This window comes from Schistosoma haematobium, chromosome 3 (assembly GCF_000699445.3).
Source record: "Schistosoma haematobium chromosome 3, whole genome shotgun sequence".
Taxonomy (NCBI): Eukaryota; Metazoa; Platyhelminthes; class Trematoda; order Strigeidida; family Schistosomatidae; genus Schistosoma; species Schistosoma haematobium.
Window position 1 is genome coordinate 11165401 of NC_067198.1, and position 26473 is coordinate 11191873.

General features: G+C 33.7%; 1 protein-coding gene across 2 annotated transcripts in view; it reads right to left on the reverse strand.

Moving 5' to 3' along the window:
- Positions 1-436: 436 nt before the first annotated feature.
- MS3_00004994 (uncharacterized protein) overlaps positions 437-26473 on the reverse strand; it is a 35750-nt gene continuing 9713 nt past the window's right edge. Inside the window, exons 2-3 of one of the 2 annotated variants that reach the window (XM_051212998.1) lie at positions 3543-3735; positions 437-1126 (exon numbers count right to left, since the gene is read on the reverse strand). In XM_051212998.1, the coding sequence (XP_051068931.1) occupies positions 753-1126; positions 3543-3615 (447 nt within the window). In that variant the 5' untranslated portion in view covers positions 3616-3735 and the 3' untranslated portion in view covers positions 437-752. The remainder of the gene's footprint in view (positions 1127-3542; positions 3736-26473) is intronic. The other variant, XM_051212997.1, reaches the window with a different exon arrangement.

Here is a 26473-nt window from a genome sequence, read left to right on the forward strand (position 1 = left end):
GCGAATGAAATTTCATGTATTTCTACATCAAAGATTAACCTAAGAATATATACGAAGTTATTCCAGATCGATTACAAGTGGAAACTGAAGAATGCTTAACATCTAGACCACTGAGCTGGTCGGCACCCATTGGTGTTAATGTCTAACTTCAACCAATCCACGAACTTGCATCACCATCCACCATTGTCTTCAGTGAATAACTGCCTCATAACAGACCTCGTTAAACTCCACTGGTCACGGCTTCTCACTAGAACTTCAGGAACTACCTCTTGAAATCAATCACTAGTAAGCATGGCCGTTCGGTGCTTCCAGGTTTTCTATAGTGGTCTAACTTTAATCAGCTCATGAATTCAACTATTAAATGACTACAGTCTCCACAAAACCCCCTTTCTGATTAAAAAAATATTAATTCCATGTCAGAACTCTTGAACAAAAAGGCAGATAAAGGACATAATAATTATTTGATTGAAGAACTAATTCATTGTTTAAAATGAACACTAGGAAAGATTGTTTCAGTAGATTCTTTTTTGTTGCTGTTGAAAGTATAAAGTTTTCATAGAACAAACAAATTATGAAATATCGATTTTTAAAACGACAGTTTTAATTTTCCAATAATCTCACATTTCACCTTTAGTCTATCAATGATTAGTTATAATGACTGATGGATAGATTGTTCTCAATGAATATTTTAGTATGCATTATTAAAGTATATATGTATGTAATTGGATATAAATGGTAAGTCAATTTCACAATTAACCCCATGGTAAATCAATATAAGCTGCACGTTTAGCTAAAGCACGTTTACCCCATGGTAAATCCATGTAAGCAGCACGTTTTGGTAAATACAATGAATTGATATATGGTTCACTTGATAGTTGTGCAAGAAGTTCTTCCGGTAGATAAATTCTTTCTCCTCCTCCATTTTGATGTGATAATGATGCTGCTGCTCCTGCTGCTGCTGATGATGATGATGGTGTTAAACGATACAAAATATTTGGATCGTTATTATTTGTTGTTGGCAACGTATTCACTATGGATATTATCCATGGTAGTGATAAATAGAAAGTTGTTAAAATAACAAAAGATGATTTTTGTAATGTAAACGTATTCATTAGTTGATATGAATCTGAAAAATACATGAAAAATAAAACAACAAAACAGAGTAATCATTAATTAGAAAATTAGTGATTTAGTAATAACACTAGTTGATCAAAGGAATATTTAAAAATGGTCATCGAAATCCTGAAATATTTAAAAATTTGTTATATACAGTATTGAATCGTTTAGATGAGTGAATACTTTGGAGTTCAAAAGACAAGATTCAGTCTACACTAAAGTCTAGGCAAACACGACTTTACTGTATACTCAAGGGATCAATCAGTGTTCTGCACGAGGTTATTCATGGTTTGGATTTCTCAATGGTAATGTCTGGACGGAACAGATTTAAATTTTTCCAAATGTTCTCGCGTGGCCATGCGTATGCAGCCACTACCAGGGAAGTCCTACTCACTGCCTTCTCGCAGCCGTGTTGTTTACGAAATTGAAAAGAAAGGTAAGCGAATGTTCGGTGCTTTAACCAGGTTGGTGGACACGGAGGATCTGCCTAGGGGGGTTGGAAAATACTCATTCCAAACCAATGGTGCACATGGGCTCCAGGATTTCGAAGGAATAAACGACTTATGAACCAATTATTGGTCACCAGCTCCACTGCCTTGTGGATTACACCTGTAGGTCAAAGGTTTGAGGATTGGCCCCCCCAAAGAAAACCACCTGCTTTGTTTTGGGCACCCGGGTAGTATTACAACCCACACACAAATCAAGTGGCTTATGTGGCGCGTATGCATTCGGTCCCTTTTTGTACCAATATTTGTGTTCAAATAAATAAATAAATCATTTCCTCTGAGATGGCAGATACTCTTCTTTAACTAGCACAAAACGTAGGTACAGGGTTTTCTGTCAATTTTATTTGTAAAAAGCATTCAAGTTTATTCAATTAATGTAGACAATTTATAAGCAATATAGACTGACTATACTTGAAAAATTTAAACATAGTATTCTTGAACTATCTAATTTGTTGAATTGCTTATGAGACGTCAAATAGATTTTATGGAATTAGTCAACTTTTCGGGGTGGTTACATTCACGAGATTGATTACAAAGAGAAACGTCTGAATCCTAAAGGAATAAATTTTGGATGGCAACATCGATAATCAACTGACCCTATGAATAGATATTCAGTAAATAAAACTGTTCAGCGCTGAAACATTTAACGGAAATAAGGTGATTATGGGCTTATTTTTTGGTTAACAAATAAACATTCAAGACAATGAATATCCCAGCCTACTTCTAGATGCTTTGAAGAAAATTATCATTTTGACAAATGGACGATTTTGGTTATTCCATTGGTAATATTTAGGACTGAATTTTGATCAGTCTTTGTTCGTTTCGTACCTGTTGAATAAATTTGCTGCTATCTGAACCTATTGATTTAGGGCATAATTCACTGACACTTGAATTGAGAGGTGCAGGATTCAAGTCTCTAATATGGATATCAATATGGATACAGATATATCCAGCCAATAGGTTCCATATAGGATAAAACGTGCATTCTGGATTCCATTATTAACCATTCTATTTAAAAGCAAATGTATTTCTACAGTAATTTAACGATCACTATTAAATAAAATTGTGGGCAGAAAAGAACAGAGTTCCACCCGTATTTCTTTCAAGAAGCATAATTTCAGTTGTTAGTTTTTCAAAAAATTGCTTGCATTTCATTCGGTTGGAGAGAGGTAGGTGGAGAGAAAAAACTCCAAGAGAAAATGACACTGTAAGGACGACCCACAGGTGAACTTGAGGAAGTTCTAAGAAGCTCAGAAAGAACCGAAGATATTCCATCCAACCATCTTTTGGAAGAATATTCCAGAGTCCCTACGTCTAGCTTCCCTATTGGACAAATGCTAATAACCCCCTGTATGTGGATTGCAGGATTATAATGATGATTTCATTGTTACTAAAAACTATAAATATCTGAGAGTTTTGTACCATAATTGACAGTGTTTGGAATAGTATCTTATTTACTTGTCTTCTGTCTTCTCATTTGCGGGAGGGTTCTAGAGTTCGAATGCTCAAGTTATACGTGGTATATTAGGAATCTACGCTCTAAATATAACAGACTTTCTTTCATTTAATTGTAATTTGTTTCATGAAGAAAAAGTAGTTTAAATTTATCTAAGTAGATATTTTCTTCAGTATATAAACAGGAGAATTGACTGTTATCCAAAAACAAAACAATGATTAAGATTTTATACAAGAAAATGAATGATACTAAATGACTTCATTTTGTTTTCACTAATAATTTATCCAAAAATGAAATCTGGTTAGGCGTTAAGGCGTGAAAGTTAGTCAAGTAATACAGTGTGTGTGTATGTATGTGAGTATACTCTTGAAAATTGTAATTTAAACAGTGATTCAATTAAGCAAACATGGATAGTGGCTAGCAGTGGAATCTAGGACGCGCGTTTCGTCCTATTTGGGACTCACCAGCTGGATGTACCTGCATGAGTTGACGTTCACTCTGGGACTCGAACCCAGTACCATTCGCTTCAAACGCCATCACGTTATCCACTCAGCTACTGTGTCCTGATAGCCACTTGCTTGTGCAATGGGGTGAATTAATTTACATTCACTTGATATTGTTTTGCTTGTATCTTCCCATTGAGGTTTAAGACTGCAACTGATAAGTGATTCAATTAATTAACTTCTTATAACATAAACAGGGTCCTTATTTATTAGCGTTTCTCTCCACATACAAAGCATTAAAAAATCTACTTTTTCAAACCACCCAAAATTTATTACATTTTACATTAGTTTAATGTATATGTAAGAGTGTGAGTTTTATATTTCTCAAGTATTCTATTACATTTATTTTATGATTGTGAGATATAAAAGTAGATAATGGAGATACTTAACAAAAAATCATTTTAACTTGTGTAATATGCACTATTGAGGAATCTTATACTAGGACGAAACGGCCATCCAGTGCTTTCACGTTTTTCATGGTAGTCTAGCTTCAATTAACTCATGAATTCAATTATCATATACATATAATGACATGCAAGCATGTTTGGGATGCGATTCTCTCCCTTTAAATGCAAAATATTGCTTCAGGATTGAGTTGCATCGACACCCGAACTAATGATAGTGAATGAAGTAGTGGAGCGTGTCGACCGCTTCACTTATCTTGGAAGTCTCATCAGCCCTTGTGGTTTAGTGTGTGACGAAATCTCAGCACGGATACAGAAGGCTCGACTAGCTTTTGCAAACTTGCGTCATTTATGGCGTAGGCGAGATATCCGTCTATCAACCAAAGGACGTGTTTACTGCGCAGCAGTTCGTTTTGTCCTACTTTATGGCAGTGAAACATGGCCGGTAAGAGTAGAGGATATTCGTAGGTTACTAGTATTTGATCATAGGTGTCTTCGAAACGTTGTTCGTATATCTTGGGACCATCGAGTAAGTAACGCAGTTGTTAGGAAACGGGTACTAGGTAAGTATGGCAAACCAATTGATGAAGTAGTGAAACTTCATCAGTTGAAATGGCTGGGACACGCGTTACGTATGCCCAACCACTGACTGCCTCGACGTGGTATAGGAGTAGATTGGAAGAAAGCTAGGGGCGGCCAGACTAAAAAATGGCACAAGTCCATGAAGTCACTGACAAGTAGACTGAGCCATATTGGTAGGTGTAGACTATCTGGTTGGTAACCGTTAGTTAGTGACTCTGAATGATATGGCTCAAAATCGTTTTTCAATGGCGCAGGTGCATCCACTCTTTGTGTTCTCCCAAGTTCTAATCTCCTGAACTTTCCTTGTCTTTTTTTCCTCTTTCCAAGTTTGTTTCACTGGATTATACTCCTTGAATAACATCTTCAAGCCCTAATCTTTCTGATTACTGCTTATACTCTTACTACATCTACCACCACGGAATTTGAGTCGACAACTGCATCTCTGTGCTAATGTGGTGTGGCAACTTGAACTGATGTACGTACGTACGTACGTACGAAGTTCTACGTTGTTACTGACTGACTGATCTGTGTTAAATAAACATTGTAATAGTTTCAAGTTGTTTTTCTCTAAAAAAAATTTATAAGTTAGTAGTTATTTATTGACAATATTCAATGTATGACATCATTGATACTTATATGTGTATGTGTGTGTGTGAGTCTCTTGCAAATGCACACACACACATACACATATATACCTATACACATAATACACATACACATGTAGGGAAACAATGAGAACAGGTTGTTTTGTTTCTAAAACGAATTCAGAATAAAAGGAAAAAAATAACAAGTGAAATAACCGAGAATAACAAAAATGAAAGAAACTTGATCGACTCTTTTTTTTCTTTTGTTTTCACTTGTTATTTTTTGTCAATGTTCTTATATTTAGTGAAATTCCTTTTATCTTTTATTCTTTAATTAGTCAAATTTCTCTATATAATATTTGAAAGATAATTTTGAATCTTAATTTAATATTCACGATTTACATGTGATATTTTTAAATGCTAGAGTCCTTTAGTGAACATCAACTCTAAGATGCAGATACATCTAGCTGACGAGTCCTAAATAAGACGAAACGCACGTCCTGGGTTCTACAATTTGTCCAGAGAAATGACAAGATTTTTGAAATATTTAGTGAATTCATTCAATCATTCGATTAAATCTCCTATACAATTCTGGGATAATGTTATGGGTATTCAAATCAATAAGCCAACCTATACAGATCGAATTCAGAAACAGTCTAATTATTCATAAAATCGACTGCGTACAAACTTTATTCAACAGGGCGAGAACCCACTACAGCACAAATGCAGCACCAAAGAATGAAAAAAGTGTCTAGTAACTATCCTTCAGAGTAACGAATACTCATGCAAATTTATTAAGAAATATCAATCCAGCTCATCAACAAAAACGAAATCAAGTATAAAAATAAGAAAAAGAGGGTCATCCTTCCATATATAAAAGACATCAGAAATTACACCACGATTATTGAAGGCATTTGGAATAAGTGTAACACACAAACCTAAAAGCTCACTTCAATCAACCTTATGCAAACCAAAGGACGAAATGACACAAGGAGAAAGGCCAAACATTATCTACAAAACAAACTGTTCCGATTGGGAAAAAATCGCTATATCAGACAAAGTGGATGCCACCTTCATCTCCACATGTATGAGCATAAACTAGCTGTCAAACACCATGACTTATCTTCGTTTATATTAATTAATGTTGACAAATGTGGACGCAAATCCGACTGGAAAAATGTTGGCATCTTGGATAGAGAGTATACTAAAAGCACTAGAGAATTTTCAGAAGCTTGGCACTCAGGTCAATCAGCAATCAACAAACATCAAAATCGATCCAATCTATCGACCAATCAAAAAATCATGGAAAAATATAGGACCAATAATCAAATCAACAGGAGATACAATCAAAATGAAGAAGTAAACAATAACAGGTTAAAGGTCAACAATAACCAATCAAGATCGAGGTCGATAAGACAAGCTGTGAGTCACACATGGAGAAATTCAAGTAATTTCACTACTATTTGAAGCTTGTGCTGATGACGTTGTTCAGAAGATCAATGAAAGCTCCACAACCAAATTATTCAGCTCGTGGAGCAAAACTCCACATAGAAGTCGTAATTACTGGAGTTCTTCAATATTGAGAATGAAACAGTCATCCACCACCGGCAATTGAAGACTGTTGCACAATATCGCGAATTCACTAAAGTCAGTTGGATTCCATCCAGCTCAGAGAACGAAATACCACCTGAGTAACAAACCTCCATCATCTTTGCGTCGATAATTACTTTTAATTGTCTATGACGAAAATATTCAAATATTTGTATAAAAGTGATAGATGATAAAATTTAATTGCTTTCTTAGTGAAAGAATTTCACTTGAACTACTAAATAACATCTTAATACCTTATTCTCACCAATATAAGTACAACAGAATTTATAATTGGACAGACAAGACTGTTTTAGATTACGTTATCAAACATAGAAATAAAGTATTTCATTGTTAATCAGTCTTAAAAAGGAGAACTCAGTTGTTTCTTGTAGTAGTAAACAGTACTTATATCAAAGGTGGTTATATACAAACACTTGCAAATAATGTCCTGTATATAATGGTGAGTTGTACTGTTACTGAGCAACAATTGTACTTCAGATTTTAACTAACTTCCTTATAAACTTTTATTTCAAGATCTATTGATATGTAAATAATACTATCAGTGATGGTTAAATTACAATTTGGATGCTGAATAAACTTGTGAAAATAATATAGATATGTAAAAGAAGGTGAAATCTAATGATATCAAATATGCAGTCAATAAATTTCATTGATTGTAACGATTTATAAGGAAGTGATCTTATACTTTTGTCATAAATAAAATATTCCGAGTCGATGCACAATGCTGAGGAGTCTTATACAAGGATGAATTGGCCATGCAATGCTCCCAGGTTTTCAACGATGGTCTAGTTTAGATCGACTCATAAATTCAACTATTAATATTCTGAGAATATTAATTCATCATCATTAGAGAATATGTTAGTTTTGTTCCACTTTCGGAATATACATATTTCCCCACTAATCATTCTGACACATAATGGAATAACAGCACATGGTATATTTATATAAACCGAAATAATCGAGTTCTATCTTTTGAAAATATAGTAGGATATCTATTGACTAATCAATTAGATGTTTGTTTTACATCTGCTGAAAGTCTACTCGTAAGTAGTATAAAATTAAAGATGAAAAATCCAGAAGTGTGACTAATTCTTCGACTATTGTTCTTATCAATGGTGTCCTCAAAGAAGTTAGCTGAATGATAATAATGTGAAGCTCCGATTGAGCTAATTTTGTCCCTATGATTGAGTCAATTAAAAACTTTTAGAGGTTTTCATTAATTAGACATTTTTAGCTTCGAATGAATGGAATGCTTTCATACAATTCTGACAGTTATCTTAAGTAATTAAACTTGAGATAAATTTTCAATAGAGTCTGGAATTAACATAACCATCATTTTTAAACAGGATACATTGTACCTCTACCTAGTTTGTTTTAGCGTTATTGCTTAGTGTTTACCAGTAGCTTCATATAGGATGCAATTGCTGATCTCGGGGTGTTTTGGCGATGAGAACACTATTGATGCCTTTGCTGAACTTCATGTTCTTAATGTTTATATGGCAATTATATGTCACTATTGAATAATCAAGTTTAAATCTATTAATTAAATTTTTTGACCACATTCGATTGATGGTAATTCGAAGACATCTTCAAATGTTATCGAGGAATATAGTTAACTTTGACGATAGATAATCTTAAACAAATCTTCCATTTGATTAAAAAATATGGATATTATTTCATTAATAACAAAATTCGAGTAAAGTAGATGGATAATTATAACTAATTATACATAAATTTTCATCATGTAAAGTGATTTTTGACTATCCTTCATTTAATAACATCTAATGTAAGGTGGCTCAATTTCTTGAATTTGTTGGAGTTAGGTATTAACTCTGTTGGATGCCCGCCAGTTGAGTGGTCTAGAGGTTAAGTGTTCGCGCGCAAAACCAACAAGTCCTGGGTTTGAATCACGCGAGTGGGATCGTGGGCGCGTACTACTGAGGAGCCCATTACTAGGACGAAACGGCCGTTCAGTACTTCCAGGTTTCCGATAGTAGTAATCAGACAATAGCTCTGAAAATATTACCCTTATTCTGTATGAATATAGATATTTTTAAATGTATTACATACGGCATCTGTACATGGACTTAGTATGGTTTGAAATTTCCTGTTTTTATGATGAAAACTGGGATTAATCAGTCTCGATTATAATACATGCATTCAAAGTGAACTGCTTCTATATATGACCTTTAGTTACAAGAATTTGTTCAGTAATATTTGGTATATGACTGGCAATCGAATCAAAGATGCAAGTTTCACATTATTTACATGAATCCTGATGTTGTTATCCGTACTAAGACTCGAACCTAGTACTATTCACTTCAAATTCAAAGGCTTCATGCTCCGAGGTAATGAGTCCATATAGTCACTGGCGTATTCAACGGATTTGAGGAGTCCCATAATAGAACAAAACGGCCTTCCAGTGCTTCCAGGTTTTCAATGGTGGTATGACATCAATCGGTTCATGATTTCAAAAAAAAGTTTACAGACTATTGAAATTAAGAATAAATAAGATTCAGTTAAACAAGTCGATGATTATTTTGACTGTTGTAGAAACTTCGACTGTAGTTTAACTCATAATATGGGTATTATTATTACTTTGATATAGATTGATTCAATTGATGAGCCTTAGAGATAGGATGAAGCGAACATTATAGATTATCATTATTATTAGCCAACTACTATCGCAAATCTAATTCACACTTATTTTTTAACCGTTTTTCTTTTAATTCATTCGGTATTGCTTTACTTGAATCTTCCCAATAATGTTTAGGAATGCACTTGATCAGTCTCTTATTGGCATATGTGCATCCTGTGTGTATTGCTTCGATATTGCCTTAATTTACAAGCATTATAAGCAAATATGGATAGTGGCTAGCAGTGTAATCTAGGACACGCACCATTTCGTTCTATTTGGTACTCATCAGCTGGATATACCTGCATCTGAGTTGATGTTCACCCTGGGACTCGAACCCAGTACCGTTCGTCTCAAGCGCCATCACATTATCCACTTATCTACTAAGTCCTGATAGCCACTTGCTTGTGCAATGCGATGAAGTTTAATTCACTCGGTATTGTTTTACTTGAATCTTCTTAAGTCGTCCCAAATAGGATGAAACGCACGTCCTGGATTCTATTGCTAGCCACATTCTACATTCGTTTTTCTTTTAGTTATGATTTCTTATTGTAAAGTCTTTTTTTACTTTTCTGTAGAAGGAAAAATAAACATGAAACACTGAACTGGATCATGTTACACTGAAGTTGATTTTTGGTTCAATATTCATGTATATTTTCTAATTTTGATAGATAACAAATGGTCTAATCAGATGGATAGCAGTATATTCAATTTAATTATAATAATTGTAATAGTAATAGTAATAATAATAATAATAATAATAATAGTAATAGTAATAGTAATGGATACTTTATTTAAATTAGAGACAACTGAAAGAAAATTCTTGTCTGAACTATTTGAAAGACAATAAATGATTGTATATTTTAATTCAATAAATGGTTATAATCTAAAAGATATGCTATTTTTAAATTAAACAGGTTATTTATGATTATGAATTGATCAATGTTAGGTCATCATTGAAAATCTGGAAGTATTGGACGGCTGTTTTGTCTTAGTATGGCACTACTCAATTAATACGTGACGAGTATGAGATAGTTACCCACCGAAGACAATGAAAAATGGACGTGCAGTATTGCGGATTAGTTAAAGCTGAATGGTCTAGAGGTTAAGTGTTTGCACATGAGGTTGAAGATACTGAGTTCGAGTGTTTTTTTGATGCGGGATCATGGATTCGCACTGTTGAGGTGTCTCATTCTAAGACATAACGGTCGTTTAATGCTTCCAAGTTTTCACTGATGGTTCAACATTGATCCATTAATGATATCAATCTAAACTCAACAGTCTGTACAACCGCATACTAATAAACAGACATTATTCCTTACATTGTAATCCATGATGCAGAATTCATCCTATTTTGGATCTTATATCCTATTGTTATCGTCCACACTCAGATCTATACTGATTATCTTTTGCTTCAACCTATAATACGTTATTCATTGAAAATATTCAATAGAAGTGATCTTTTTCAAATATTTCAATTGTTTTTAAATTACAACTATACATAGATCAAATGTAGTTTCATTTAAGTGTTTTGTTGAACTAAGTACATTATTAAAACATTCAAATCTACTACTATATGGAAATAAATTACAATTTTTCACTGTTATAACAACCGGTACTTTTAAGTACCCTCCCTTCGCCCGAAAAGTTATTTGAGTCTACTTTGAAACAATTGTCTATATTTCTATGTACTGTTTTCGATTTGTTAAAATCTCGCATACTTTATTCATTACTTATCTTCTACATTTATTATGTAATCTATCTAATCAAGTTCAACCAGGTCGGTTATGAGATATCAACTCACTGATGACAATGGTGTACGGTGGCGCAACTTCGTGGATTGGTTGAAGTTAGACATTAACACCGGTGGATGCCGGCTCAGTGGTCTAGTGGTTAAGTGCTCGCGCGCGAAACGGGTATGTCATGGGTTCGAATCTCGCAGGGAGCGAGGTCGTTGGTGAGTACTGCTGAGGAGTCCCGTTCAGTGCTTCCAGGTTTCTCATGGTGGTCTAGCTTCAATTGACTCATGATTTTAGCCAATGTAATCACGTTTTGTTTTTGGTTTAGATCACTATCATATCACTATTCTTCATTTTAGGTGGTTTCTTAAAATAAAAAATGATTTGTTTAATAACCTTGTCTGTAATCATAGAGACAATCTTATGGATGGGTAACCTTTATGATTGTGAGTATTTATAATCATCAGTGTTAATAATAGAAGGTTCCACTTCTATTTTGGTTTGGTTCATAAAAGATGTCAATAACTAATAAAGATTCTTTATGGAATATAATAAATTTATACTATTACTCTGATTCAAATGAAAAAGAACTCAGAATATTATATAGTGATGAAGAAAGATTTAGGAATTGTTTAGTGTATAGCAATCCATAGTAAAAACAACAACAACAACACATTTTGACCATGATTTATATTATCAAAAGGGGTTTTGTGGAGATTTTAGTAGGTTTATGGTTGAATTCGTGAGTCATTTGGAGCTACACCATCGTGGAAAACCTTGGAAAACGACCATCCAGTACTTCCAGGTTTTCCATGGTGGTCTAGCTTCAATCATAATTTGTGTGACAAATTTTGTCAGATTGTAATTTATTATCTATTAACAATGAATACACTTTAATTCATTTTTATACTGTTTGTTTGAATCTTCCGATTGATGTTTAGGAGATGCAATTGATCAGCCTTTTATTAGCAGATACATCCAACTGATATGTCCCAAATAAGACAAAACTCACTTTCTGATTTGCACTGCTAGCTACCATCCATCTTTGTTTACACTTTAATTTAATCTACTCATAGAAACACAACCAATAAATACAAACAAACAAAGAAATAAAGGAAAATTTTAATAGTTGAGATTATGAGTCAAGTGAAGCTAGACCGTCATGCGCACTGCTGAGGAATCACACAAAAGGACGAAACGGCCGTTCAGTGCTTCCAGGTTTTCCGTAGTAGTCTAGCTTCAATTGACTCATGATCTTAACTATTTAAAAAATTATTCACGAAATCGCCCTTGTGATATAAATAAAGAAATAAATGAGTTATTTATGAACAGATTATGAATTTTAAATGAATTTTCATTATTGAATATCCAGAAGTCCTACTTTTTTCATTTACTCATAAACATTTCTGCGAAGAAAATTATTTCATTTTGACGAAATTACTTAATTAAGTAGTACCTTCGTAATTATAGTTATTGTGGAAAACAAATGTCTATAGAAGGATAGAAAAGATTACATCATTAATTGATTTGAGACCTTTATTATTCGATGAAGTTACGTAATAATCAAGAGGTAAAGAAGGAATATAAAGATGATAATAAGAGTCATGAATTAATTTATTGTTCTATAGACGTATATATTTCCGATGGGTTTTTGTGGAGATTGTAATAATTTCAATGGTTATGATCATGAGTCAGTTGAAGCTAGACCACCATGGAAAACCTGGAAGCACTGGACGTCCGTTTCGTCCTATTGTGGGACTCCTCAGCAGTGCGCATCCATTTAAATTGAGCTTCACTGTTTCATTCAATAATTTCTACTTAACTATAATGTTAAATTTAACATTTATACTACAGTTCTAGTAGAACAGATAAACAATGTCATTTATCTTGAATGAAAATTGTCGTCAACGATCACTACTCGAATTAAATGAATATTATAATAAAGATTTTCTCACATAACAACTAAATAGATAGTTTACAGTGAATTCCTTTCCCGAAATAAATTTAGATCAACCATAGTAATCCGACTAAAAGTAATAACATGAAACAAATGGAATTTATTTTACCCGGATGAGGTTATGCAATAATCAATTAATGTCAGAGGTGATTTTGTGGATATTATAGTAATTTTAATAGTTGAGATCATGAGTTAAATTAATGGTCTTCAAGAGGTATTTCCTTATGATTAGCCGTGAACAGTGGAGTTCAACCGGATCTATTTTGAGATAGCAACTCACTGAAGACAATGGTAGATGTGTTGCTTAATTTCGTGGATTAGTTGAAGTTAGACATTAATACCGTTGGTTGCCGACCAGCTCAGTGGTCTAGAGTTTAAGCGTTCACACGTGAGACTGATAGGTCCTGGATTCAAATCTCGCGTGTGGTTAGGATCATGGATGCGCATTACTGAGGGTTCCTGTGCTGGGACGAAACGGCCACACAGTGCTCTCACGGTGGTCCAGCTTCAATTGACCTATGATCCCAGTCATTAAAATTAATAATCGATTAGACAATTATCTTTCATGATCCAGCTTTATATTCTTCTCTTACCCTTTATTTATTACGTAACTTCATCTAATAATAAAGGTCTCAAGTCAATTTTCTATTCTTCTACAGACATTTGTTTTCCATAACAACTATAATTACGAATGTACAGTCTAATTAAATGATTCCGTCGAAAAGAAAAAAAATTTTTCTTCTTCTTCACCAAATTCTCTTTTTATTCAATGACACAAAAGGGTTACTTTAATTATCATAGACATTTCTAGATCAAAACTAAACAATATTCTTTTCATTTGTTTATTGTATTGAACAAGAAACTACAGAATATATGGATGATCTATTTACAGGGAGAAAAGAAAAAGAAGAAGAAAAGAGACGATTTCCACACTTGGAAAAAAAGAAAAAAAAGAAAGAAAGAAAAATAGAAGTTTGCAATGAAACGAAAAAGAGAAAAGAATTTCGTTTCAATTTTTTTTGCTTTCTTCTTGTTGTTGTTGATGGTGGTGGTGGCCTCTTTCTTTAAAAATAATTGTTTCCATTAATTAAACGAAAAGACGTTTGAAATATAGTAGTAGTAGTAGTAGTACTACTACTACTACTACTACTTCTAGAAGTACTAGTAGTAGTGGAAACAATGGATAACAAATAAGACTATTGAATGGGGTATAATTACGATTAACACCATGAATAATAAAGTTGAACTAAATAATTTCAAAAATAAATAAAATAAAAAACATTCTGTAGTTTGATTGTTATTTAAACAATGAACACTGTATTTCTAAGTGTTGTCTTCTTTTCTGTTCTTTTCTTTTCTTTTTCATTTTCTCATTGTTTGTTATTAAATTGTGTAATTGATTAGGCTTAATTAGTAATTGTGAATCTTAAACGAATTATTATCAATGGTATTGTAGTGAATGGGAATATAAGTGAGGACAATCGAATGTATTTGAAATACGAAAAAAAATTACAGAAGTATCTTAGTAAAATCTGAGAACTATTCAGTGAAGACTTTATTTGTTAACTCAGCTTTCACCATGAAGCGTCATAATTCTTCTAAATGAAAACTTTCTAACTCCCAGGGCAGAGTTTAAATGGTTTGAATTATTTTTTCTGGTTAGCGTTTTTTTAGTGAGTTGGTTTTCTACAGGATGGAGTCGCTAACCCCATGCCCAACCCTCCTTCTTTACCCGGGCTTGAGACCGGCAGTAACTCTAGAAGAGCTACAGGCGGAGAAGAAGAAGAAATTAGGACAAGACGATGGAAATGGATAGGACATACACTACGCAAATCGTCAAACTGCATCACGAGGCAAGCCCTAACTTGGAATCCTGAAGGGAAGCGGAAAAGAGGAAGGCCAAAGTACACATTACGTTTGGAAATAGATGCAGATATGAAAAAGATGAATAAAAACTGGAAGGAGCTGGAAAGGATTGCCCAGGACAGGGTTGGATGGAGAATGCTGGTGAGCGGCCTATGCTCCTTCACGAGGACTAACAGGCGTAAGTAAGTAAGTAAGTTTATTTGTAAAATGTTAATCAAATGTCTCAGACTTGATTATTCCTTCATTTCCATATCAAATATTCTCTGTTCTCGTTCTTTTTTCTTTGATCTTCTTAACCTTCTACCAACAGGTATTTCATTTTGGATTTGTAATACATACTACTTATATCTATCGATATCAGTAGCATACATAACAGTACCATTTTGTCACAAGTAAATACTATATTTTAAGAGTTTATGATATTAGGATGAAACCTATTTATGGCGACAGTTCATTTTACAATTCGTTTAAATTATAGACTGATTTCAGTCAAACAACCAATGATAAACAATATATACTGTGTAGATAATTATTTCTTTGAATAATATGATATTTTAGCAATGTAGCATATGTATCCTCATCATTCTCAGTTTTATTTCAGTAAGTCATAGTTTTCACTTGTTATCTAACTAAAATCAGTTCATGATACCAGGAATCTCTGAACGAAACAATGCCCATTCGCTTCCCAATCACAATATTATTATTATTTACATGATCGAATATATAGGTTGAATACTTTGTATTTGTGAAATTATTTCTATAAGTTAATACTAAGTATAAAGTCCTGGGTTCGAATCTCGCAAGGCGAGGTCGTGGATGTGCACTATTGAGGAGTCTTACAATAGAACGGAACGGCCGTCCAGTGCTTCCAGGTTTCTCATAGTGGTCTAGCTTCAACTGACTCATGATCTCAACTATTGAAATAAATCTTTTAGTTAGCGAAGTCTTTTACTTATTTTTAATACATATGAACAAGCTGACTATGTAAACTTTACATTTATTGATTTATTTGAACACACAAGCCACTTGATTTGTGTGTGGGCTGTGATACTACCCGGGTGCACGAACCGAAGCAGGTAGTTTTCTTAGAGGGCCACACCCAAAACCTTCGATCTACAGGTCTGATCCACAATGCAGTGATGCAACGTAAAGAGACACCGTTCCTTGGTAGCGGGTGACCAATAATTGGTTCATACACCATTTGTTTCTTCAGGATCGTGGAGCCCATGTGTACCGTTGGTTTGGAATGAGGGTTTTCCAACTCTGTGAAGTGAATTCCCCATACCCATCCACCCATTTAAAGCTCTGGATATTCACCTTTCACCCCCCCCCGAATTTCATAAAAAACACCCAGGACTTTTCTGGCAGTGGCTGTATATGCGTGGCCATGTAAGAGTATTTGGAGAGAGAGAGAGCTGACTCTCTCAACTCTCGGCCATACCAGGGCATTTGGGGGTTGTAAGCTTTATAAGCAAATTTAGTACTAGTTACAATACTCCACAGTTATTAGTTATTCACTTAACGAATGTGACCTGACTGTCGCTGTCATAAATGTTAGTTAAAAAAATTCGGTTGATTTAGAAAGTGATGAATTTAGAATTTAAAAAACTTTTTAATGTAAGTAAAGATTTATAATTTACTGTCTTCAATATTGAAGACTATGCTTAATTAGATTCATTATTGTATTGTTTGTTTGAATCTTCACATTAGTGTTTAGGATTGCGATTGATCAGTCTCTTATTGGTGTTTGTGCATCCTGTGCAGATTGCCTCGATATTGCCTTAAGTCATAAGCATTATAAAAAACAACAGATGGTAGCTTGCAGTGTAATCCAGGACACGTGCTTCGTCTTATTCAGGACTGGTCGAATAGATGAACCGGGATCTCAGAGTTGATGTTCACTCCAAGACTCCAACACCATTGTACAAACTAGTGGATAAATGGATTAAGTAGTTAAGTGGATAATGGGATGGCGTTTGAAGCGGATAGTACTCGGTTGAAGTCCTATAGTGTACATCAACTCTGGCATGCAAGTACAAATAGGACGAAACGCACATCCTAGATTCCACTGCTAGCCACCATCTACCTATGCTTGTTATACTTAATTAGTATTCATTTTCATATATGTGTATCCTGAGTGGATTACTATGATATGAAGTTGCGTTAAAAAATTAAGTTTATTTTCTGTGTAATTAGCAAGAGATGAAATATGTTTTGTTTTGCATTCCTTCTGCTAACAGCACATTAAATACATTGAAATATATCATATATTTAGACGTACATGGAAAGACTACTTTAACATTATATATGTTTCATAGTAAAATACTAACAAAATCCAATCTATTCTTATACATAACTCTACATACTATTTCAACATAAGATATAGTTATCAGAAGGGTTTTCGTGGAGATTTTAGAAATTTCACTGGATGAAATCAGGAGTCAGTTGAAGCTAGACCACCATGGAAAACCAAGAAGCACTGGACGGCCGTTTCGTCCCAGCATGGGACTCCTTATCAGTGCGCATCCACGATCCCGCACCCCGTGAGTTTCGAACCCAGGATCTATCAGTATCGCGCCAGGCGCTTAACCAACTAGACCACTGAGCGGGCCCGCACTCAACGGTGTTAATGTCTAACTTCAACCAATCCATGAAGTTGCGCCACCGTACACTATTGTCTTCAGTGAGTTGATATCTAACAACAGACCTGATTGAACTCCACTGGTAACGGCTTCTCACTAGAACTCCAGGAGTGTCTCCTGAAGTCAGTCACTAGTGAGAAGGTGATTATTATTATCAGAATGTGTTTTGTGGAGATTTTTAGAAATTTCACTGACTGAAATCAACTTGACAATAACATTCACTATGTACCATAATTTAAGACTGGTCGAAATAGGGTATCTGAAATTCTTTTAATGAACATGATAGCATTGATATACATAATTCAAGTACAATGATTCTGTAGCTAACAGAAGTTGATAATGAAAAAGATAAACAAACATTTCTTATCTTCAACATTCACTTTAAACAAAGGATACGTAACTATGCCAGAGTTCTATCTTTTCAAATTTGACTCTTTAAAAAAAAATGTATGCATATGACATAATTATCTAATGTTTAATTAAATTGAATGAATTATGATGATCAGTTCAATATCAACATTGTTTGTTCTGTTGTAGATGAATGACAGTTAAAAAGATATCCCGAAAAGTCTACTGAATGATTATTGTGATAGAGCTTTACACTCGAGGATCGATCGGAATTTCAAATCATTTATTTATAATATTTAAGACTTCACTACAATCTTTATGTGGGTCTTGAGTTCAATCCATAAAATAGTTGTAAGTGTACTTTATCAAAATACCCCTAAAGTTAGACAAAACATCTGTTCAGTTTGCCTGGTTTTTGGATAGTCCTCAAGTTGATATAAATCCAAAATAGAAACTTTCGTGACAATCTACAAATTTCTTCATTAGGTTTCCAGCTTTTATTTGTTTGTTAACGAAACTTTTTTTCCCTTATTAGTTTATTGAGATTGTTAATTTTTTTAAAGTTTACACTGACTTTAGTTCGATAACTTTTAAAAACTAGGGAGTACTAGACATGTGTTTACCCCCAGTATTGGAATCCTCAGAAGTGGATACCTGTGGTCGTACCAGTGATAGAATCTACAACATTCATTTCTCATAGTGATAGCTTAATGTTTAGACTAGTGAATGAGCATTTGTATATTAGACTAGTTATTTGGTAACAGGTGGATAAAGACAACTGTTGAAATAGTTTGAAGATAGGATTCCTTGTAGTTATGCGGGGTAAAATTGACTGGATGTCAAAAAACCATGATCAAAATTAAGGGATAGTATACCTTTCAGGCTAATATATTTATAATTGTTTGTTTCTATAGAAGATTTATTCAGTATATCATTGGTCATTACTGCAAAATAATGTACAATTTTTAGTTAACTATAGGATGTTCGACGCTATAACCGGATTAATGGATATGAAGGATCCACCTATGGGAGTTGGAAAACTGTCATTCCAACTCACTGATGCATATGCGTTCCACGATCCTAAGGAAACAAATGGCATATCAAACTATCGTTGTTCATTGGCTACCATGGGACTGCATCTCCTTACGTTGCTTCACTGCATTGTGAATTAGACATTTAGGTCAAAGGCTCCGGGTGTGGCTGCCTAAGAAAACCACCTGCTTCGGTTTGGGCATCCGGACAGTATTTTATAGAGTAAATTTTAGAATCTCATTGTGAATTATTATAATGATTATTCACTGAATCAAATTCTCAACAAAGTTTTAAGTAAATTATTAACCAAAATTATATTATTTTGCTATACATTTGTAACAGATTATTTTTATTAAAATATGGATTTTTGGAGAATGTAGTAATTTTCATAGTTGAATTCATGAGTTGACCTAAGCTAGAACACTATTGAAAACTTGAGAGCATTTGATGGTCATTTCGTCCTATTATGGGACTCCTCAGCAGTGTACATCCATGATCACGTACCGAAGGAACTCGAACCCACATTTTGATTGTAATCATATGCTCACTTGTGACTAACTTCAAGATGGATTTCTTATAGTTCTAATAAGAAGCCATCACCAGAGGAGTTCAATCCGTATCGGATGTGAGACAATCGACAAAAGATCGCTCTAGATCATGAATCTATTGAAGTTAGACATCAACACCGTTTTATGTAGGTCAGCTCAATAATTTAGAGGTTAAGCGTTCGCTCATGAGATCGAATGTTCTGGGTTTGAGTCCCTTTGGTAAAGAATCGTGGATGGGCATTGTTAAGGAAAGCTATACTAAAACAAAACGGTCACGCAGTGTTCCTAGGTTTTCAAGAATAATCTAATTTAGATCGACTAGTGAATTCAACTATTAAGATTATTTTTAGCACTAAAATTGTTTCTCAATGTATCGTTTGTTTCTTGTTTTTTTCTTACTGATAGACATTATTCACTGAAACTTTTAAACACTTATATTCTACCGGATATACATCTCTTTATAAGTAACCTTTGTATTAAAACTGTATTGATAACAGGAAGTGAATGATAAACTCCTGAATGTTGAATACAGTGAATAAAATCGTAAAACGATATGAGATACTATTGTGGTAGACTTTTTTTCTTCTTCTACTTCTTCTTCTTCATCACATTTTTATTGCATATTAAAAGAATAATCTTTCAATTTTATGGTTATACTCATCTGTACATAGACTGATTCAAGACTTGATATGATAAGATAATCATGTCAGATAATGTCTGTATTCAAAATCCTTAAGAAGAACAGTGTACTTTTTTGTTGTTACTTTTATAACAATGAGTTTATAATGTAGATGGGTAGAAGTTATTGATAACGTTAGTCTATCTACATTAATAATACTGCTGAGGAGTCCCATACTAGGACGAAATGACCATCAAGTGCTCTCAAGTTTTCAATAGTGTTCTAGCCGTCCAGTGCTTCCAGGTTTTCCATGGTGATCTAGCTTCAAATGAACCATTATTTCAATCTGTGAAATTAATGATACTTGACTAGTGAAAAACTATTATGCATAACTTATGATTAATGAAGTTGTGATATATATCAGTAGTAAATCATTAGTCATCATTGATATTGGATAATTATCGAACTATATTAATAGAAGAATGCAGCTAGAAATATCTCACATTGGAAACTTATTCAATAATGTAATCGTTCAGTACTCACAACGAGACCTGAAACTCTCATATACTATTACTGGTGATGCTATGAATGAATACTATCGACAAGTGATTATATTAGGATGAAACAACTATCCAATGCATTTTGATTGATAACCCAACTACTACTGATACATTTAAGATACCATGTATAGAATAAAATAACCTATATTGAAACCATTTTATCTGTAACATGAAATTAGTTCTGTCGGATTTTATCGAATGGTATATTTACATTTGGATTGTTTAAGCGGTGTTATTGTTTTTAATCATTCACATCATAAAAGGATATTTCTTCTTATTTGAATTAAAAAGGAAACCAGATTAGTATTACTGATATTGTTGAGCTGGGAGAGTGATAGAAAAGTTTTAAAAAAAAACAACATCAGAGTAGTTTTTGTTATATTAGCTCTATGTTTCTAAAACTTTAGTTCTAGTATGAAGATGTAACAAGACTAGAAGTTGAAATCTAATTAAGACCAACATTAAAAAACCCCTCCTTTCATCTCTGAGAGTGAAAAAGAAAGAGACATTCTCATTTATCTTAAGGAACACCTTGTAGATGGTAGTTAGTTGATTAATAGTAGAATCAAAAATGGCTGGACACTATCATGAACTGATCAAAGTTCGAAATGTAAACCTCTGAGTGCGAACTCATTAGTTTGAATATTAGATGATTTTCAAAAAACCTAAATATTTTGAGTAAGATTCCTGGTAAAGTTTCGGCTTCACATTTTTGTTCAGTGCTGAGCGACTATTTCATTTTAATCAGAGAGAGGTTTTGTGAATATTATAGTAATTTAATAGTTGAATTCATGAGTTAATTAAGGCTACATCAACATGGAAAACTTGGAAGCACTGGATGACTGTTTCGTCCTATTGTAGGACTCCTCAGTAGTGCGCACCCACAACCCAACCCCGCGAGATTCGAATCCGAGACCTATTAGTCTCGCGCGCGGACGCATAACCTCTAGACCACTGAGCCGGCATCCAGTAGTGTTAATGAAGTGGTCTAGCTTCAATCGACTCATAAATTCAACTATTAAGTTAGTATAATACCCGAAAGACTCCTCTCCAATCATAATCATCATATGCTCACTAGTGACAGTCTTCAAGAGGTATTTCCTGAAGTTCTAATGAGAAGCCGTGACCAGTGGAGTTCAAATGGGTCTGTCATGAGATAGTAACTCACTTAGAACAATGATAGATGGTGGCGCATTATCGTGGATTAGTTGAATTTAGACAATAACACAATTGGATGCTGGCCAGCTCAGTAGTCTAGAGGTTAAGCGTTAGCATGCGAGACTAATAGGTCCTGGATTCGAATCTCTCGAGGCGTGATCGTGGATGCGCACTGTTGAATAGTCCCATCCAGTGCTTCCAGGTTTTCCATGGTGGCCGACTTTCAATCAACTCATGAATTCAACTATTTCATTTTAGTTTACAGTTGAAAAATTAATCACTTCTAAAATATAATACATCAGATATCCATAGTCTACATTTTTAATACAGATGAAGTTGTGATTACACATTGTTGTTAAGTGTCAAATCAGTACAAAATTAACTTTTCAATACTTCATGAACTACAAACACTCACTGATGAATATCAAGCAACATTAAGCGGATTCATTGTTATTATAAGATTTTTATGGACGTTTTTTCAATAACAACATGATTCAATTAGTTTTAATACCAGCTGGAACTAATTTGGGATAAATTACAGGTTATACTTATTATTATTATTAATATTATTAATACTGTTATTACTATCATCATTCTTATTTACATCATTATGGTGATGATAGTTGTAACCATGGCAACATATCAAAAGGATAATATTTTTAATAATTTAATTTTTTTCCTTAAAAAAATTATCATTATAGTTTCTTTGAAAACAGAATTATTTTTCCTCATTATAATTGAAAATTAAACATTCATTTGTATACAATAGTTTATATCAATAATTAAACAGATTAGTTCTTAATGAAATAATAATAATAATAATAATAATAATATAAAATACTTCATTATTACACCGTTATCTACACGATGTACGCCTTTGTGAGCGGCCTATACTCCCCCACGAGGGATAACAGGAGTAAGTGAATGATATTCATGAAGATGAGTGAAATTCAAATAAGAAATATGGTTATTATTTAGTCAGTTCATGATGTACTAAGAAATAATAACATTCGTTGGCGGGACTCTAATTTATGGACGACCTTTGAATGAATCTTAAGTAACCTTGAGAAGTACTAGCCAATCAGAAAACAGTCAGTATAGAGTAAAAAGATGTTATAGAAAACCAAGCAAATAAAGTGGATACACTTCTTATACGTGGTTCAAATACTTGTCAGGGTTAGAAAGGGGTTTAGAGGTTCTAAAATCGAAATTCATGCAGTAGAGGAAATCATCCATATGGCTACAGAATAGTCGGCTTCTGGAGCCATGATAAAGTCTCAAAAACTATTTCAGCCAAGACCACATAGCTTCAATATTGTTTATGTGCACTCTGGTTGTTGAGTGCACAAAATGCTACTTGTGTTAACGCCAAGATGCACATAACCAAGTATATGTAGGAGTCTGTACGCTCTCCAAACATTCATATATATTGTAGTACCTGACTGCAGCCAGTGGTACTGGTGCTATTATTATCCAGTTGGCGATAATTGCCGTAATTTGCCTTAGTTAGGAATTATATATGGTGTTTTCATCACGAACTGACATCAGCTATGATGCCAGAAATTTATTTAGCCAAATGGATGAAACGCTTTCTTGTTAAACTCTGAGATTTATTATCTTATAGCTGATTGATTCGTTCACATATTATAGTCTCGCCGTTTTATTTTTTATAGCTGTTCAATTATCACTTTCTGTACAAAATTCCCTGTGAACCGATCGTACGTTAGCATTAAGCATTGGAGTTGGCACCGTAACCTTGAAATCCCTAAAACGCCTCTGATTGGCTCGTCTATATATTAGAGTCTCGCCACTAAAGAGAATAATTAGAATATGTCTACGTAGTAGAGAAGAGACTAGACTTCTACGTTTTTATTTGTAAAATAGGTTTATTTATTATTTAGGAACGTAATAGAATATTTAACTACTAAACTGTATATATTTATAACTGTTTCTAGGTGGTGATTGATGGGCTCCCTGTAATATTTAAGTCTTATTATGGATTCTAGTCGTTATGGTTTGTATTTCTATTCATTTAACTTTTAGGCATATTGACTACAGTTAGTTATATTCCATTTGCAAACATTTTTGATAATTAAACCATAACCAAACTTTAGTATTGAATAAAATAGTTTATTACAGTTAAGTTAGTTCATATGAGTTTTTGAAATGTTTTCGTGTACTAATTAACGTAAATAATTTATGACCACGGAGGACTGATGACCTAACATGGTACTCTACAACAGTCTGCATTCAAAACCTTACTGTTGAACGATTGAAATCAAGACTTTCCAGTCTCACAGCGAACATTTAAGCATTAGAATCACAGGGTCAGAGTTCAATGGTACAATCTCAATTTCATTGATATTTCAATTGAGATTAGTCTATAACAAGTAAAACAGACTATTAAAACTAATTTATATAAAACCATTTTAATTAAACAATATATGGGTCTATAAAATCTATGACTATTCCAAAATTACCTTCTAACAAATTTAATTCCATTTTAACAAAATAAAGATCTTTTTAAATAATTGAATTCATGAGTCGATTAAAGCTAGATCATCATGGAAAACCTGTAAACACTGGATGATTGTTTCATCCTAGTATAAGACTCCTCAATAGTGAGCATTCACGATCCCACACGTGAGACTTGGACCCAGGACATCCGGTCTTCAGCGTAAGTGCTTAAGCTCTAGACCAGTGCTTTCAGGTTTTCCATGGTGATCTAGCTTTAATTGATTCATGAATTCAACTACCTAAAAAACATTACTACAATATCCACAACATCTCATTCTGAGAATAAGGATTGGTTAAGGTTAGACATTGGGTGCTGGCCAGCTCAACGGTTTAGAGGTTGAGCGCTCGCGCGCAAGACTGATAGGTCTTGGGTTCGAATCTCGCGAGGCGGGATCGTGAACGCGTACTGCTGAAAAGTCCCGTACTAGGATGAAACGTTTATCCAGTGCTTCCAGGTATTCCATGGTGGTTTAGTTTCAATTGACTCATGAATTCAAATGTTAAAATAAAGATTATTTAATATTGACATGGAATATGTTTACTCAAATACAGTCTTCATTTTTGTTTGTAGAGTTTGTTCATGGAAAGTAAAGTGTGAAACCCCAGTTATATTCAGGTTTAAGAAATATATATCCATTTTAGTTATGAATACTGCTGTTAATTCTTGTAAACTTTGTTCCATTAATAAAGGAACTATTTATAATCATACTTCACTCACTAGGTATACACTTCAAAACGATAAACCATCATGTTATTTTCAGAGCTAGCAACTATTCAAATATATATATATATATATATATATATATAAAAGCAACGTGTTCAATGTTCAGTCAGTATATCGTACGCAGTATTGCCGGTCTTCTTCGTGTTTAATTAGAGTGTGAGTACTAAGGGTTATCGTGTAAATTTTTACGATTCCATTTTCAAAACCCTTAATTTTTATAATATTTCGACTTTTTATCAAGGATATTGCTTTATGAATAATAACCATTTTTTTCCTGAAGTGCAATAGTGACTAGATTAAAAGTAAGTTGAGAGAAAATTGCAAACGATTATGCTGAAATATAACATACTTAATCTGTCTAAATGTCAAGTTGTTCACTTTAGCCTGAGACATGAATAGCATCTAAACACCATTTTGGGATTGAATAATGCTTGTGCCATTGGAGACTTTTTGATAAACACAGTGTCGAAGGTCAATTATCTTGGTGTTACCTATTACTCTAATCCCTATCCGTCTTCTCATGTTTTACTGTTATCGAATAAAGTTTTCCGTCTGACTTACTACATAAAGAGGATGTGTGCTTTTGGGATTACTCGATATTTACTCTTACAATCTGTCAATTCTTGTATATTACCTATTATTTTTTACTGTTCTCCATTATTCTTTCTCGGGCTATTGAGAAAAAATTGCTGTAATGTGGAGAATGCTGAAGGTAGTTCACAGAGTGTTTGGCGAATTTTTCGCAATCATTACTAATATGGATGTGGAGTTCTAGTAACTGTCGTATTGAATAACTGGTGATAGTAAATGGTATTATTATTTGATCTAATTCTAAATTCTTTGATTGAGCTTATTATTTCCGAACTATATTCTCTATGCTTATTTAGGTAACATCACTATGTCGTTGATTTCATTTTATAATGCTGATGCAAGTGATGGTAACATTTAAGTCTATGTATATTTGTACGCTACTTATGGCTAACTGATAATGATAATGATATTCTGATTTTCGCTATACAATAGATTATTTGTTAGTAAACAAATATACAAGATATTTACATGTTATTTAATCAAGCAAGTTACATTAAGCAATGATGGATAGTGGCTATCAGTGGAATCCAGGACGCGCGTTTCGTCCTATTTGGGATTCGTCAGCTGGATGTACCTGAATCTGAGTTGATGTTCGCTCTGGGACTCGAACCCGGTACCATTTGCTTCAAACGCCATCGCGTCATCCACTTGTTAATATCAGGACTCAGTAGCTGAGTGGATAACGCGATGGCATTTAAAGCAAATGGTACTGGGTTCGAGTCCCAGAGCGAACATCAACTCTGAGATTCAGGTACATCCAGCTGACGAATCCCAA